Raw genomic sequence first — 17445 nt, forward strand, 5'->3', positions numbered from 1 at the left:
GACTATGCTGAAACCAATCTTGAAGTGTTTCATTGGTTGCATTTTTTGCCACTGTATATAAGAATATAGCAATCTGCTCTTCTACTGAAACATATATTGTGTCAGTTATGTACTCTTTCTCACGTAACTTATTGACTAGTGCATGAAAAATGTCGACCTCCATACGGAAGTTTCTTTTGCATAATCTTTCATGTCCTGTTAAAATCTCATGTACACGGCAACCCCCTGTAAGTTTTGACGTGTGCATTGGTCTCCTAATACAAGATGATTGTGATGAATCTCCTAAAGTAGGCAGAACAAAATGAATGAACTCATCATCACTTTCTGATATACGTCGGTAGCTTGGATTCATGGTGTGCAGATGCTACCAAACTGATGCTGTAAACTCAAATAGAAGAGAGCTAAAAATCAAGACTTTTGCTGAGGAAAAAACAATTTTGGTGCACCAGATGAACAAGTAGTACCTTGTTGTTACACGAGCAAGTAACGTCTAGCTATGGTGGCTAGACGATGAGTAAAGCTTCTGGAAAAATTATGCAGATAGTGAAGAGAAGAACAAAGGATCAGCAAGTTTCTTCCACAGTTGATGAGCAAATAGAAAGAACAGGGGAGAATGGTGCACAAGGCTAACGAGGGCTATTTATGCACTTCAAAGCTAACGGCTAGTTGAGGGCCGATGTCAGTTGATGCAAACTTAAAAAAATATATTTCAAATGGCAGATTTCCTACACTTCTCCTGTGGTGTATCCGAATGCACGTTTTTTTTCAATTCCTGAGGTTTAGCTTCCCATAGGATTGAACTCCACAACCATCTCTATTCCTTCATTTTTCCTAATCCTATGAATGAAAAAATCCTTTAAAACGAATAAGCCCTAACGTTCTTGGTAATCAATCGAATGATCTATAGCTGAAAATTAATAATACTAATTTCATGTAGTCTTTGTTGATGTACTACTTCTCCAAATACTCCTAACTTAATTACGAGATGGTGATTGCTAATTGGTGGTACTAGCTAGTAATAATCAGAATTAATTGCTTACAGGCCGGCTGGTCAAAGACGAACACGACCGATCATATATATATATCCTCTGGCGGTGGTGGGTCGAGCTAGCCAGCCAGCCAATTTTGACTTGTTCTAATCAATCACTCGTTGGTAATTACTACAAGTCAGATGATATGATGAACAATAAGCGACCATCTACCTTCTACTAGGTGGTAATTGCATAGCCAGAAATTTATTTATTTTACCACGGCTGGACCTGGGCGCTTCCATCAACTCGACCAGTTGGATCGACATGTCGTCGTCGTCGTCAGATGTCATATCTGGTGGTAACATCGCCGTAGCCATCGGTACGCGCCATGGATCATTTGATCGATTCCCTAGCTCTAGCTCCTTTTTGATCGATCTGATCGATTCATATAGCTAGCTAGCTAGATAGTTTGATTATTATTTGCGTTTTGCAGTGTCCGTGATCACAGGCGGCATAGTAGTCATCGTTGTTGCCATTCTCATCTACAAGTGCTGCAAGCTGCGCATGTGGCGCAAGTACGGCCTCTCGCCGCCGGAATTACCGGCATCGCAGCCGCCCAGGCCCAGGAGCGACGACGACCGTGCTGTGGCCGCGCTGACCACGACGACGGTTGACGTCATCAAGGAGCGGCCTGTGAGGTTCAGCTCGCCGCAGTTGCGGGAAATGACTGGCGACTACGCGGAGAGGCTTGGCGCCGGGGGTTTCGGGGTGGTGTACAAAGGGCAGATCCCCGGCGGTCTGGCAGTGGCCGTGAAGGTCCTTGGTAGCGACATGGGGAGGCGCGCAGAGGAGCAGTTCATGGCGGAGATCGGCACCATCGGTAGGACGTCGCATGTCAACCTCGTCATGCTCTACGGCTTCTGCTTCGACGCCGACCTCAAGGCGCTTGTGTACGAGTGCATGCCCAAGGGCTCGCTGGAGCGCTACCTGTTCTTCCTCGACGAACAGGAGCAGGGCCTCGGCTTCCACAAGCTGTTCCGCATCGCCGTTGGGACTGCCAAGGCGATCCGGTACCTCCACGACGAGTGCGCGCGGCGGATCATCCACTACGACATCAAGCCCGGCAATGTACTCCTGGACGAGGAGTTGGAGCCCAAGGTGGGGGACTTCGGGCTGGCGAGGCTGTGCGACAGGGAGAAGACGCACCTGACGATGACGGGCGGCGGGAGGGGCACCCCGGGCTACGCGGCGCCGGAGCTGTGGAAGCCGGTGCCGGTGACGCACAAGTGCGACGTGTACAGCTACGGCATGTTGCTGTTCGAGATCCTGGGCTACATGCATGGTATGGAGAGCCAGGAGCAGTGGTATCCCCGGTGGGTGTGGCAGCGCCTGGAGCATGGCGAGACGGAGGCGGTGGTGGCGCGGGCGCGGGCGCAGGGAGGCGCCGCCGCCGCCGACAAGGCGGAGCGGATGTGCACGGTGGCCCTCTGGTGCGTGCAGTACAGGCCGGAGGACCGACCGTCCATGGCCAGCGTGGTTCAGATGCTAGAGGCCCATGACCACGTCGCAGCGCCCACCGTCAGCCCCTTTGCTCATCTCGACCCCCAAGTCATCATCACCACTTCCTCTTTCTCCTCGCTGTTACACACGGATGACACCACTGGAGGCACCACCTCCACTCACATCTCACATCACATCACTTAATTACTTCTTCCAAAAATTCTTTGCTAACTACTCCCTCAATTCCATTTTAAGTGCAAATATTAGATTTCATGCACAACTTTAATTATTCGTCTTATTTAAAAAAAATATGATTAGTATTTTTATTATTATTAGATGATAAAACACGAATAATACTTTATGCGTGAGTTATGTTTTTATTTTTCCAAAAAAATTAAATAAGATGGACGATTAAAATTGGGCACGGAAAATCATGGCTGCACTTAAAATGGAACTGAGGGAGTAACTGCTGTATGCACAATAAATTTTAATTTTAGATCGTGCCAAAATCTCCTGACCTTTCTCATGCAAGTTGTTCCTCCTACGTTATGAGCCTCACTACAGTCCTCCTTACTGGTAGTAGAAACTAATCTGAACCATTGATCTTATTTAATCAAAGGATTCAGATGTATTTATACTACTACCCAGTTAGGTCTTGTTCGGTTTGGAGGGGATCGAAGAAGACTGGAGGGCCTTGTTTGGTTAATCCCCATGAGGGAGGGATTGTAGTGGATTTATTCCACACCTATTGTGGTGTGGAATTATTCCCCTATCAATCCCCTCCAATTCTCTTCAATCCCTTTCAAATTGAACAAGGCCTTATTAGTAGTAGAAACCTGGAGGGACATTGTTCTCAAGGCGCCCTCCTTGCCCTCTCGGTGTTGCCATCGTGCTAGTCGTGCCATTGTCGGCCCTGGTCTCTTGCACTGACGACAATAGTCGTTCATGCAGTCTTCGCGTGCACGTTTGGTGGCTATGTTCGTGTGCCCTTGTGGCCGCCACATTGTTCCGCATGCGTGCATTCGTGTGGCATTCGTGTGAGGCCCGCTTGTCTCCCACTTGTTACGGTTGACGCGTAGGGTCTCACTCAGTTCTCTCCGTGGATCATCTCTGGGAACCTGGTCCATGGTAATCTAGCTATTTGATCCATGGGTCTCTGCTGCAGACCTGCAGTCGTTCGATTCTCTCTCTCCTTGAGCGATAATGCATTACACATAATATAACGGTATAATAATAATAATAATAATAATAATAATAATAATAATTAAACAACTTGGAAATATCCGCTTTAACTGAATTGCACCTAAAATTCGGATGTTCGTTTCTCGGCCATACGAGCTCCTAATTGATCGGTTTAGATTGTTTAATTTTTTTTTCATAACTTCAAGAATCCGTTTCTGTTGTTTTATTTTGTTGTTTTAATGTATTGTTATCGTTTCTTTCTTAGAGTTGTATAGCTCTGTTTTGTTGCTCGTGTAGTTGTCGTCATTTCTGAAGTTCCCAAGGTGCATATCAAGTTGTCAGAAGACCTGCTCCCTTACTTGGATTCAACACATAATAGCTGAACAAGGTGGCAAGAAAGCAAAAGGAACCAGTCTATCAATGCGCGTGGTCCATCAATATGTTGAATTTATAAGCACATAATGATTTAATTTATTTCATAAATAATCATGATATTGCATATGTAAACTAGAATAATCATATCATACGATCTATAAATATAGATTAGACTGTAAAGCATGAACAGATCGAATATGCGAAACATGTTAAATATGTACCGAGGAGGGCACGCGAGCGATTGTGGACGATCAGGTATGGCGCGCAGCACGCGAGCGATTGTGGACGAACAGGGAAAATAGGCAATGTGTTACTAAACTCCCTCTGCATATTATCCTATGAGATGGGCTTTTTCGATTTTCTGTAAAATTAATTTTTAAATAGAATAAGGTCTATCTATTAATTCCAACCCAATCGGTTTTGGGGATCGGTTTTTTCAAGCATGGCCACTTAGGAGTATGGTACTGCTGTAACCTAATGGTCCTCTTTAAAGAGGAAAACGATTCAGTGATTATTGCTGCTGCATTCGTTTTATCGCTTGAATAATTTATTCGGCGGCGACGTTATCTGGTCATCATTGAATCTTTTTGCCTGTTATCCAAATTAAGCACCGTGTGTATCGAAGACGGATTGCTTTCGTAGGTTCGTTTATGTTACGAAACTATTATCTTCTGCCAGAGATAAATATAGACTCATACCAAATATATGTAAACGTATACTAATAAGACTCTTCCTATTATGGGTATATATACTGAGAGAGAGAGAGGGCTTGAGAGGTTGGTTGATGTATCTATATATAAGAAAGCAATAAAGCTGTGATGCCTCTCTCTATATCTGTGTTCATTGTTTATTTACTATATGATTGTGTGCATGAGATCGTCGTTTTCTACTCCGGATCAGCGAATATGCCACTAGTTATTTAACACGTTATCAGCACGAGTTCACTCGTTCCGCTGATCCGATAAGCGTTTTTACTAGATCAATTTGTTTTCGTAATAATTAGATTGATCTATTGTGTTTATACATGTGTCTGCCGTCGGCCGAGACGATGGCCTCTGTACGTAGCCGCGCACCGAGGCAGCCCGGAGCAGCAGCCCCGCCGGTCGTCGGCACTGGAGCCCCCAAGCCATCTGACACATGCGCAGATCGCAGTTGCAGCAGCCATATGCCAAGCACAAAACATGCATGCCCACGCATATGGACCTATCCAAATTCAATTCACTAATGCATATGCATATGTATCGGTACAACTATATGATCTCGTATCTAACCACAGATTGATCTATTGTTTTGCATGTCCGCCGTCGGCTTGCTGATCTACCGCCTGCGCCGCCGCGCGAGGCACCGCGGTCAGGCGCCTGCACGTCCGGCACTCGTGCCGGAGATTGCTGTGTCCACGCAGTCACGCACGGAGATGTGGCGCCTGGGCCGCTCGCGCGCAAGCTTCGCGTACAAGCCGCCGACGCATGCACATGCACTAGTGCAGATTGCAACCAGCCGATGAACCAAGAAAGCACATGCGTATGGGTGTGTGATCCACTCTACGTTCAATGCATGCACGGATCAGCATGCAAGATGCACGTAGTGACGTACCAATCGATCTTCACCAATCCATCGTATTCTTCAACAACCGGACGTCATCACGCCGATCCGCGGCGATACGCTATGCATTGGCATCCGCGGATCGGCGAACTTTACGTCGGTTAAACGAGATAAGTTATCGATTTAATCAATTCTAAAAATTAGCAGCAGCGAGATTAATATGCTAGATCATGCCTCTAGTCGTTTTATTTTCTCGCATGAATAGATGTATTTGTCCGGCCTTTGCGCCGACTCTTCTCTTGTTATATTGCCGACCACGAAGTTCAGCACCACGCGCCCGAACGCGCTTACCGTGTACACAAGAAGGTGCACATACATAATCCGTTTAATTGAACGACGGAGTGCTATCCCAAACGACGACACCTCACACTCGGTAACACACGACACCACCTAGAAGTTGTCGTCTATCTGGCTAACATAGTCGTTGATCTACGAATATATTAATACACTTGTCATCGCCGATCTTATGGATCAGCGCGCTTGGGACACTGTGTCGGTTGTGACTTGTATGTTAATAATCCGTCATATTGTTATCTGTATGAAGTAGATGGTAACAAATCCGAGTCATTGGCACCTGCATGCGCCGCCGCCGCCGCCTGTACGTAGCGACACCCGGACGCCACCGCATGATGTCTTCCCCTTTGTCAATGGTTGCCGAATCAATCCAGAGACTTTTCCTCGTCGATCCGCCATCTGAAACGTCGACTCGACGGCCTTTCGAGGCCATCCGCAATGCAATTGACGGTCGCCGCCCGTAGCGACGCCGAGGAGCTTACGCCCGCCTCCCCTCGCCACCGGTACGCACGGCATGCCTCCCGTGCTACCACACGCGGCCGGGACGAGGGTCGAAGCCGCCGTGAGCACCCGCCGTCGATAGCCGTCCGCCATGCCGGCCTGTATGCCGAGCCGAGTTTCATCGACACGTAACATGGAGCTATGATTGTCGGACGCCGGTCACGGCCTGATGCCAACGAATGCCGGTGTCGGTGCTACTAGATGTTGCACCGCCGCTCCGCCTCTGACCATGGCAACTTCCCATAGTCGTCCATCTCTACCGAGGGCTCACTAGCACGTTTGCCATTGGTTCCATCCGTTGTCTCCATTGAAGAATGACAATTAGATCATACCTCACCCACTTCTTGTGGGGGAAGGTCGTAATAGCCCATTAGGCAACATCTGAGATGGGCTGGCCAGGTTTTAAAGCTAGCCAGTATAAGGAGGTGGGCCAAGTAGAAATTGGCCTATTAAAAGGAGTCGGGCACGAACCGTGATTTTTGTCCGAAAACGATATTTTATTTCAAAAGTCCTTGGTTTCCAAGGCATTATGCGGAACTCGGAAATTATGCGGAAAAGTCCTATGGGACATTAGAAATTACGGGGAATATACATTCGCCATTTATACTCTGAACCTTCATGAATTAGGTTTACGCCAAATAGAGAAGAATTAAGGATTTATACCTTAGTCCCGTATTTATAAGTATTTGCTTTAACTATTTAGTTAGTTTCTTGAATAACCATAATCAATCCTAGAAACATTGTTTTTAGGCAAAAGAGCTTCCATGAACTTGTGAAACCTTTGTTTTAGCACCCCTTTTGGAAGCATTATATTTTATGGTTTATTTACTAGCAATTGTTTGTTTGGGGTAATTGATTGTTCTGTGGGTTAGTAGTTCTGTAAATTACACATACCTTTGAATAGTAGAAAATCATGTTAATTGCTAGGATTGTAATAAAAGGTGTGTATAGAAAACCATTATTTACTATTTTATACTCGTTTTGTGCACTTTATTTACTAGAAGTAAACCGGTAGAAAGTTGCATAGAAGGACATCATGTAAGTAGTTGCATGTAGCAAATACATTTATTGCGTAAATGAGTAATAGAATTATTCATATATCTTCTCTTTGTCTAATTGTCGCCACATTTGTAGAAGGCACAATTATATATTCTCCGTATAGAATAAATATATACACTTTTCATGAAGAGAGTATACTTAGAGATATTTATTAGTGCATAACTATCATAGAAGATAAGCTACAACTAATTTATATTAATTGTGTCCAAGTAGATACAATGTCATCGAATTTGCAAATATATAGACGAGAAGTCTATATGCCAATATGCCCTGCACCAAAATTATCTATCAAAAGACTATGTACCTATGCAGTGTCTATAGTTAATTTGATTGATAATGTTATGTGCATCTTCTACGTATAAATGACTTTACAAATGAAGTATTGTTTTTATGGATGTATGTACATTATTTTGAATAAATTGGTCATTTGCATTTGAAGCAATTTTGACCTAGATGCAACATGTTTAGTTGTTAGAATTGATACACAAGAAGTTGTATTACTGTCAACATATGCATTTGCACGCACATATATGACTTATACTATTAATATGTTCATGAAGAACATGCATACTCAAAATTTGTGGAAGGAAAGGAATTTGGTATATTTGAATTTGATGTTCAACTCAGGGGGAGACGAATAGTAATGACAGTAATCTTGCATTCGTTCTTTTGAGATAGTATTTTACAATACACGAGTTACATTATAGTTTAGATTAAGTTCAATATGAAGAACATGGTTAAGCTCATGTAGAGCATCTTTATCTTTTGCTTTAGTCATAGAAGCTTCTGCATTAGATTACTGAATTTTTTTTTATATAGGTCATCTCACCTTACCTATATTGCCTTTTTTTTACTTGTAGTAATTCTTTAACCTTTTGTGGAATAAAATTGTGAATTGTATGTCTAACATTGAACGTAAATATTTGTCTTGCCTATTATTTGAAGTTTTTTTGGCGAATGTATTCTTATTATCCACTAAGCCTCAATCAACCATGTAGGTTGATAGTTCTAAGTGCATTGACGCCATATTGGCATACATGTAAAGTTTACTTATGCACATGAACAATTAGAATATTTATGTTTAAGCATTGAAGCTTAAATATATCCACCCGCAACCACATTATTTCTTTTAGAAAAGTTGTACCATGAAGTTACAACAAATATGTGGGTTTCACGATAACTATTTTGTAAATTTTCTTATGATTGGCGTGAAAAGGGGGAGGAATATGTGTATTTTGCAAATTAATTTCAGAATATTTGCAATAAAGAAGCATAAGAAATTGTGGATATGTGGCAGGCAAATTGGTGTGTTATAGGTCAAATGCTAGAAGCAAAAATAGCCCAAACTATTAGCGAATCTTATTTGGGATAATTATGAATTATTGTCACACAACGAAGTGTGTTATTTATTGGCCATTGAAAATTGCATATTCATCGAGGAAGTATGAAATTGCATATAGCTATTTGAAAGCTATTGGTTTACTTGTAGTAAATAATATCCTAAATAAATAATGACCTTTTGGATTCGAATGATTCTGAATGATCAAATGACACCACATTTACTTAGGCGTAATGAATAAAAGTTAGATATGTCACCCAATTAATTTATTGGCATATTCAAGAAGAATAAATATTCTCGTAGAATAATGTTTGGGTGATTTGAAAAGTTCCATGATGGTTAAACTTGTTCATAGATTAATGTTTTAGTGTTATAGTTATGTTCTTGAAGACATCGTGAAGTTATATAATACTAACGCATCCATCTTATGATCATATCTATGTTGCATAAATATAAACATGAAGTTTATTGATCCAACTTAATTCAAGAATTGAGTATAGTATGAGTAATTGGATCAAGTCTTGGGCAAATAATAAAAAAGCTAGAAAATAGAGTAATTTTCTCGACTAGTGGATATTTGTTTGGGCTTCATTGTCGCAGAATAATAACCCTCTATGAATTGGGATAACCTACAGTATTAGGGATGCGCAATTTTTCATGCCATTGCATTAATTCTTATGTTAGCTCACTGCATATAATATCTTTACCCCCTTTATTTTGTATTAGTGCATGTTCAATGAATGAACATTTCCCTCATATATGTAATGGACTCAAATTTTCAGGGAAAATTTTTTTGCGAAATATTTTAATTGCACTCTTCTCGATTCTTCTATTGAAGTGATCTTACCTTCTGTTAATTTCTTTTAACTTGGATTTAAAACTTTATTTGCAAAGTTAATCGCTCTCTTTTAAATTTTACAAAACCTCTCTATTTATTTTCTTTAATCTCTAACTTTGGCTCTAGATTATATTTCCTTTGATTCCATTCTTGAACATCTCCAACAAATACCCTTTCAATTCCCATTCAACCATACCTAGAGTACATGAAATGTCGATACCTTTCATTTGGATCCCCACCTAAATATTCCCAGAGTTCATAAAATATCCTTTTCAATCCCCCTTTGAGTCAACATACCCAACCTTTAGAATTTATCAATCTACCACCAATCCTGTTCGTGTAGAAATTCCCATCTACATATACTTCCAAGTCCAGATCTATACTCCCACAAATATATTCCCTTGAAATCCCGTTCCTCCAAATTATCCATTTAAGATTCCACAGTCTACTTGGGCCAATATTTTCCCGATTGACCCGACTCTTTGTTATATCCCATTAACCATTTGTATCCTTGGGGTTAAACCAATATAACTCCCTTCTTGTTGTAATTTATTTTGGATCAGACCTCTATCTAAACCTATCCCCAGAAACCTTTATTTCCTTTTAATCGATCCAAAATATCCTGTGATCAGGTTCCTATTTTGATCCATCCACCAATTTGATTCCTATGACTTGATCACATTCTTGGCACAAGAATAATATTATCATGATTGCTCTTGTGCTAAGAAGAATATTTTTCCCTCTTCCAAATTAATCCCCTATTAGCCACAAATATTTCTCCAAATCCTCCCTAAAACCTAGGTATCCAAATCTTCTTTAAATTCAAATTCTATCCAAATCTCCTTTAAATCCTAGCCAAACCAAACCATTCAAATTCCATCCAAAAATTAGAAAAACATTTATTTCAATCTGGGCCAAAATCCCATCTTTTCTTCCCTTCGGCCCATTGGCCCAGCCGAGCCCCGCCCCCCGCCCGAATTTTTTTTATTTATAATTTTTTTTATTAAAAGTTTTACAAAAATAATTTTCCATTTTGAAAATTGACGGAAGTAGTCGCCTACCGCCCTCTGGGAGGGCGATTTTTAAAAATCGCCCTCTCAGAGGGCGGCGAAAATGACGTGGCAGACGGCCGTTCGCTCTCGGGCGACGGCCGTCAACGAAATTTGCAGGCGGCCCCCTTGCCGCTCTCCGCTAGGGCGATTTTATACTGTGCGGGGGGCCGCCTGCAAATGGGCGGCGGGGGGGGCATGGAATTTTGCAGGCGGCCCCCTTGCCGCCCTCCGCTAGGGCGATTTTGTACTGTGGGGGGGGCCGCCTGCAAATGGGCGGCGAGGGGGCATGGAATTTTGCAGGCGGCCCCCTTGCCGCCCTGGGGGAGGGCGATTTTTGCCTCTCCCTCTATAAAGCCCAGTCCCTCCTCTGTGAAATTTCATTATATTCACTAAAAATCCAAAAAAAACGAAAGAGAGAGAGGGGAGGGCAGCAGAAGGGGAGCGGCGAAGCCCTGCTGGTTCGCTCAATTCATCACAAGTATGCTCCCATACATCTTTTGCATTTGTACTAATATGTTATGTTTGAGTATATATGTTGCGTTTTAGTTTTAGTTCCATATATTTTAGCACATCTGTAGCACACAGCACATATGTGTAGATCCAGAGCATAGAATATAATAGTATGAATTGAGACATAGACAGTAGTGTTAATTGTAAGATGTAGTTTAGTTTGATCTGGAGAATGTAACGTAATTTTAGAAATTTAGAGAACAATATTGTAGAGAATGTAACTTAGGGCGTAGTACAGAAATGCGAGGTTAACGCAGTTATTGTTTTCATCAGGCACAATGTCAAGTAAGGTCACATTTCAGATAGTTCACGATGAAGGAAATATTAGATTTGGTCCAGATGGTGTTGATCTGTCAGATTTTGTAATGACATCTAAGGGCATCGATAGGCCTGCGGAGAGAACATTTCAGTCAATTTATAGTTGGTTGTTGAGAGGATTTAGAATAGACCAAGAAGTATACACAATGTCAGTGTCAGTTGTAGTGAGTCGTGCAACAGAAGGTTATTTTTGGGAACTAATGCCGATGGACAGCACTGATGCTTGGAGACGGTATGTGGAAATGGCTTTTGAACGGTCATGGCCCCTCGTTATATTTGTGTCGGTAGAAGAGAAAGATATAAATGTTTCAATGCAAACCGAAGATGTAGAGGGTCCTATCAATGCAGGGGATGTTGTTGGACCATCGATGCAAAATGAGGAAAATCAACCAAGGGAGGAGCAGGCTATGGGCATGGCGGATGAGGGGGAGAGAGTCGGTATAATTGTTGATGAAATGGAGAGGGAAGATTCGGATAATGAGGAAGTGGACGACGACGCATCATCCGATGAGGAAGGTGATGTAATGGCCACTGATTGGGCAAATGAGGACTTCTCTGGACTTGTTATATCAGAGGGTGATCATGTACCTTGGGAGTATAAGGAGAACGAGGTAATTGAGGGTGCAAGGTATGCTCATAAGGATGAGATGAAGGAGGCGGTGAAGCATTGGGCAGTTTCCTTGCAGAGAGAGTTTAGGGTGGTCAAGTCAACAAATTATGTGTATGAAGTGAGGTGCATGAAGGAAGATTGTCCGTGGCGTGTCCATGCATATAAGGGTAAATGGAATGATTATTGGAAAGTTAGCATTGTGACCGAGCACAAGTGCTACTTACAAGGGGTGGAGAAGTATCACCGAAACATCACTTCAGCTTTTGTGGCAAGTGAGATGTACAGCAGTGTTGTTGGTAACATTGGCTTTGAACCAAAATCAATTATTAGGCACATCGAGAACAAATTCAAGTACACCATAAGCTATGCAAAGGCCTGGAGAGCCAAACAAAAGATCATTGAGATGAGGTATGGCACATTTGAAGCTTCTTATGATAATTTGCCTCGTTTGTTAGCCACCATTGCCCAGAGGAATAATAATACGTACTATGACCTACATACATTTACATCGGTTGATGATCGAACAAAGAGTGTGCTGCAAAGAGCCTTTTTCTCATTGGGTGCTTGCATCAATGCTTTTGTGCATTGTCGACCTGTTCTATGCATAGATGGAACTTTTATGACAGGTAAATACCGAGGTCAGATATTGACAGCAATTGGGTGTGATGGGAACAACCAGGTTCTACCTATGGCTTTTGCATTTGTAGAGAGTGAGAACACTGAAAGCTGGTACTGGTTCCTAGAGAGAGTGCACATTGCAGTGGTGCGTATGAGGCCCAACGTTTGCCTTATACATGATCGTCATGCGGGTATGTTGCGGGCTATTGACTACTTGCAGAACGGTTGGGATGAGAAGGGACTTCCAGCTAAGTGGCCTGATGTTCGGAGTCGGTGGTGCATGCGTCACATGGGTGCAAATTTCTACAAGCAATTCAAGAACAAGCATCTTATGGAGCTCTTTAAGAGGCTCTGTGCACAGAACCAAGAGAAGAAATTTAATGAGTTGTGGGACAAGTTGGATGAGTTGACAACGAAGCAAACAGATGAGCAATCTCGCAGACCACTAGTTGAAGGTGACGAGCCTCCCATACCTCTTGGTGCATTACATGATGACCCACCAACAATGAGAAGGAGGTCAGGGTCGTCCATCAGAAATTTCACTCAGTGGATTGAGAATGAGCCTAAGGAGAAGTGGTCTCTATTGTTCGACACCGATGGATCTCGGTATGGCATAATGACAACCAATTTGGCAGAGGTGTACAACTGGGTAATGCGAGGAGTTCGGGTACTTCCATTGGTTGCTATTGTTGAATTCATCCTTCACGGCACGCAAGCGTACTTTAGGGATCGATACAAGAAAATTGGTCCGTCCATGGCCGATAACAACATAGTGTTTGGCAACGTAGTGACAAAGTACATGGAAGATAAAATCAAAAAGGCACGGAGACATCGAGTTGTTGCTCAAGGCACACAAGTGCATCGGTATGAAATAATGTGTGTTGATAGGAGCAGGCGTGGTATCTATCGCAAGCAAGCCGTGCAGGAATGTGTCTTGAAGGCGGATGGTGGATGTACCTGCAGTTGTATGAAGCCGAAGCTTCATCACCTTCCTTGCTCACACGTTCTTGCTGCTGCCGGTGATTGTGGCATATCTCCCAATGTGTACGTCTCAAATTATTTCAGGAAAGAAGCAATCTTTCATACATGGAGTGAGGAGATATATGGGTTCGGGATCTCAGGATCTTACACAACGCTGAGTGCCCAAGTTTTTTATATTCCAGATCCATCTAAGTTAAGGGTGAAAAAGGGTCGACGCCAAACTAGACGCATCAGAAATGATATGGATGAGTCAGAAGCAGGTGGGAGGACTTTACGCTGCAGCAAGTGTGATCTGCTCGGCCATACTTACAAGAAATGCCCGAAGAATGCAGAAGTTCCAAGCGGCGCAGATGCTAGTCCATCTGGACAGGCAAGTGATGGTAGGCGACCACCTGGTGAAGGAACAACAAGCAGGCGCGCAAGACCAAGGCGTCGTCGCGCAGCAGGCGATTCCATGGTGTAACAATGCTTTCGATTTAGGAAATAAAATGCTGTTGTGATGTAATGAGTGTTCGGACTAAATACTTCTATCGTGTAATTTCAATTCAATGTTGTTGTAATGAGTACCTCCGACTATTGTTGTACTAGTAGTATTGCGAATTATTCGGTGTTGTATCATAATGTTATCGTGATGAGTGTTCGGACTAAACACTTTTGTTTGTTTGTACTCTTGTTTAATATGTGTTAGTAATTCGCTTATGAACATTTATTACTTATGTTGAACTAATTATTTATATGTTTCTGATCAACCTATTTGATGCAGGTATGGCGTACGACACACCGGCGCTGTTGAACCGTGGGATTGACAAGAACCACCGCTCGTTCCTGTCAGCAGTCGAGGGTGCACAGCTCGGCACCTTCCGTCCACGCACGTCGCGCGAGTGGTTGCGTGTCGACCCCCGTCACGTTCCTTGGTACGCGTATGTTCACATTTCAACTCAACTTTGCTTTGTGTTGTACTTATGTTTGAAGTTTGCTCTATACAGGTTGCGTGCGGCAGGCCTTCTACCACTTTGTAGGCTTGTTGAGGCGGCGGCGGACGACCGTGACCCAGCGAAGCGGTGGGATGCAGACCGGTCACTCCTTGCCGCTCTTATAGACCGCTGGAGACCTGAGACGCACACGTTCCACCTTCCCTGTGGGGAGATGGCTCCGACACTGCAGGACGTGTCGTACCTGCTCGGGCTACCGCTGGCGGGAGCAGCAGTTGGTCCCGTGGACGGTGTTTTTGGGTGGAAGGAGGATATCACTGCGCGCTTCGAGCAGGTGATGCGCCTTCCACACCTAGGACCGACCACCACCCTTCCTCCGTACTCTACAGTCGGGCCTAGCAAGGCTTGGTTGCTCCAGTTCACTGTAAGTAAATAAGTTGTTATTATCATACGTGCTTATTTGCGACCGAATGAGTGTTTTGTACTAACATTTCATTCTTAATTGTAGGCGGACCTTCTGCACCCTGACGCTGATGATTACTCGGTCCGACGCTCCCTTGAGGCGTACCTGTTGTGGTTGTTCGGGTGGGTGATGTTCACTAGCACCCACGGGCACGCTGTGGACTTCCGGCTGGTCCACTACGCACGGTCCATCGCGGATGCTCAGCCACAGGACGTGCCGCAGTGGAGCTGGGGTTCTGCCGTGCTAGCAGCCACGTACCGTGCCCTCTGTGAGGCGTGCACGAAGACTGACGCGGGAGCGATCATCGCTGGCTGCCCTATGTTGCTTCAGCTTTGGGCAGCCGAGAGGTTTGCCATAGGTCGACCAGTGGTGGACAGCGCACCCTACGGGGTTGGTCGCAGCGCGCAGTGGCCAGAGGACGGTCCCACGATGGGGACTTACTGGTGTCGACGTGGGGTTAGTGCAACTTCGCTGCGTTATAAGTTTATCAGTCGTCTTTTTTTTTCTTCACATAACATGTCTAATTCCGATCATGTTTATTGCAGCGTCGTTACGCTCACGTCCAGGTGAGACGTGGTTACCCGGACTTCGTGTTCGAGTTTGACCGTCTCCAGCCGAGCGACGTCATCTGGGAGCCGTACACAGAAGAGGCCGTCGCTGCGAGAGCACCGCTAGGACTTTCGTCCTTGTGCACACGCGACCAGGCTTACTGGCTCACCATCCTGCCGATGGTGTTCGACATTTTCGTTGAGCCTCACTGCCCGCAGCGTGTGATGAGACAGTTCGGACTTAGGCAGGTGTTTCCGGGCAACGTGCAGCCGACCGTCCTCCCTGCCGACCACTCGTGAGTTCGGATTGTTCATTTCTAAATTTTTATGATAATTACTTCATCGAGCCATATAATTTACCTCTCTTCACAGGTTGACTCGACGGGGACAGCTAGCAGGCGCACTTTGGGCTCCACGTGTACAGCAGTACGTTGACGACTGGGTGTTAGCTACAGAGGAGGTGATCAACGAGCTCTTCCCACACACGGAGGAGAACTACCGTGACTACCTTCGCTGGTACCTTCCTCGCACTCGTGCGCGTGTGACCTTCACTCCAGACGCCCCAGAGCCGCACGTTGCCGCTGTCACGGACGCGTATCCCACGCACCGTGACCGAGACTACTTCGTGGCGGTACGTCCAATTTGTATTACTTCTTACAATTATTTCATTTATCTTGCATAATATAGGACAACTACTGAATTTGTTATTTCCATCTTGCATAGGCTGATGCCGCACGGGATATCAGTGCCGATATCACCGCAGTCCAAGTGAGGTTGAACAGAGGTTTGCACTTGACTGACGTTGAGCAGAGGGTGACCTTCGACCGGATGCAGGAGAAGATGCGTGCGGTCATGCGCGTCTTCTCCTGTCGCAGCGCCGTGGACGTCGTACCTCCAGCTGATCCGGTACAACCACGGCCTCGCGCGCCTACCGTCGGAGCAGGACCTCGACCTACGGCACCTATTTCGCACGGTACTGCTCAGCCCAGAGGTTTCTTAAGTTTTGTTTCTGTTTTTGTACGAAAACATCACCCCGTCGTAACTTGATGATCCATCCTCGCAGGACCTCGTTTGCCTTCGAGCGCCCCTAGCTTTGGATCAGTGCGACCTACAGCACCGGTTTCGCACGGTACAGTTCAGCCCAGATATTAGTTCATTTTTGTTTCAGCTTTTGCACGATTATGTCACCATGTTTTAACTGCACGTTTCCTCATCGCAGGACCTCGTCTGCCTTCGAGCGCGTTCGCAGGCACGACCGGCGCTTCCACGAGCTCCGCAGGGGCGTTCGCCACCTCTTCGGGCGCGTTCGCCAGCTCTTCCTCTCACGGAGCGTCGATCCCTCGCCCACACGGTACTTTACTTTTTATTAATACTGTTAAATACCTGTACGAAACTGATGGTCCTTGTCCAGCAGGATTTGCAGCCGGGATCTTCGGTACTGGGGCCTCTTCGTCTCAAGCCGGTAGGACTGGTCCTACTAGCCAGTTCTACGACGACGACTTGCACGGTGCAGACCACCACGACGTACTAGGCTCCTCTCAGCTTGGAGGAGCTCCAGAGGCGCACACTCAGGAGCAGCCAGAGGTCACACCTGTACAGGCAGGACGGGTTGGCCGTGCCGTACCCCCGGACCGACTCACGTACTCCCACGGGCACATTAGGGCGCAGGGTAGGAGGGACAGGGGTAAGAGGCCTCGTCAGTAGTGTTCTACCTCTTCAGTCCTTATGTGACCGTTTCTTTTGGCTTACAAA

At 44.8% G+C, this 17445-nt stretch overlaps 2 protein-coding genes across 2 annotated transcripts; both read left to right on the forward strand.

Annotated features, from left to right (window-relative positions):
- Window positions 1-1092: 1092 nt before the first annotated feature.
- Window positions 1093-2995, forward strand: LOC4350424 (LEAF RUST 10 DISEASE-RESISTANCE LOCUS RECEPTOR-LIKE PROTEIN KINASE-like 2.2). Its single transcript, XM_015761141.3, has 2 exons — window positions 1093-1350; window positions 1465-2995. The coding sequence occupies exons 1-2, from the start codon at window positions 1296-1298 to the stop codon at window positions 2673-2675; spliced, it is 1266 nt and encodes a 421-aa protein (XP_015616627.1). The 5' UTR covers window positions 1093-1295; the 3' UTR covers window positions 2676-2995.
- Window positions 2996-14853: 11858 nt separating this feature from the next.
- Window positions 14854-17152, forward strand: LOC136354036 (serine/threonine-protein phosphatase 7 long form homolog). The gene is made up of 7 exons (XM_066305613.1): window positions 14854-15106; window positions 15191-15601; window positions 15691-15989; window positions 16066-16324; window positions 16417-16822; window positions 16913-17044; window positions 17108-17152. Exons 1-5 carry the CDS (start codon window positions 14897-14899, stop codon window positions 16738-16740), a joined length of 1503 nt encoding a protein of 500 aa, XP_066161710.1. The 5' UTR covers window positions 14854-14896; the 3' UTR covers window positions 16741-16822; window positions 16913-17044; window positions 17108-17152.
- Window positions 17153-17445: the final 293 nt, after the last annotated feature.

Source organism: Oryza sativa, chromosome 11, assembly GCF_034140825.1.
Source record: "Oryza sativa Japonica Group chromosome 11, ASM3414082v1".
Taxonomy (NCBI): domain Eukaryota; kingdom Viridiplantae; phylum Streptophyta; class Magnoliopsida; order Poales; family Poaceae; genus Oryza; species Oryza sativa.

What these genes read in the sequence shown, in the direction of transcription:
- LOC136354036 (XM_066305613.1), top strand. Translation starts at nt 14,897, where the DNA reads ATGGCTCCGACACTGCAGGACGTGTCGTACCTGCTCGGGCTACCGCTG. An exon ending in CTTGGTTGCTCCAGTTCACT is followed by an intron (nt 15,107 to 15,190) that starts GTAAGTAAATAA and finishes TCTTAATTGTAG; the next exon opens with GCGGACCTTCTGCACCCTGA. An exon ending in CTTACTGGTGTCGACGTGGG is followed by an intron (nt 15,602 to 15,690) that starts GTTAGTGCAACT and finishes TGTTTATTGCAG; the next exon opens with CGTCGTTACGCTCACGTCCA.
- LOC4350424 (XM_015761141.3), top strand. Translation starts at nt 1,296, where the DNA reads ATGTCGTCGTCGTCGTCAGATGTCATATCTGGTGGTAACATCGCCGTA. An exon ending in TAACATCGCCGTAGCCATCG is followed by an intron (nt 1,351 to 1,464) that starts GTACGCGCCATG and finishes TGCGTTTTGCAG; the next exon opens with TGTCCGTGATCACAGGCGGC.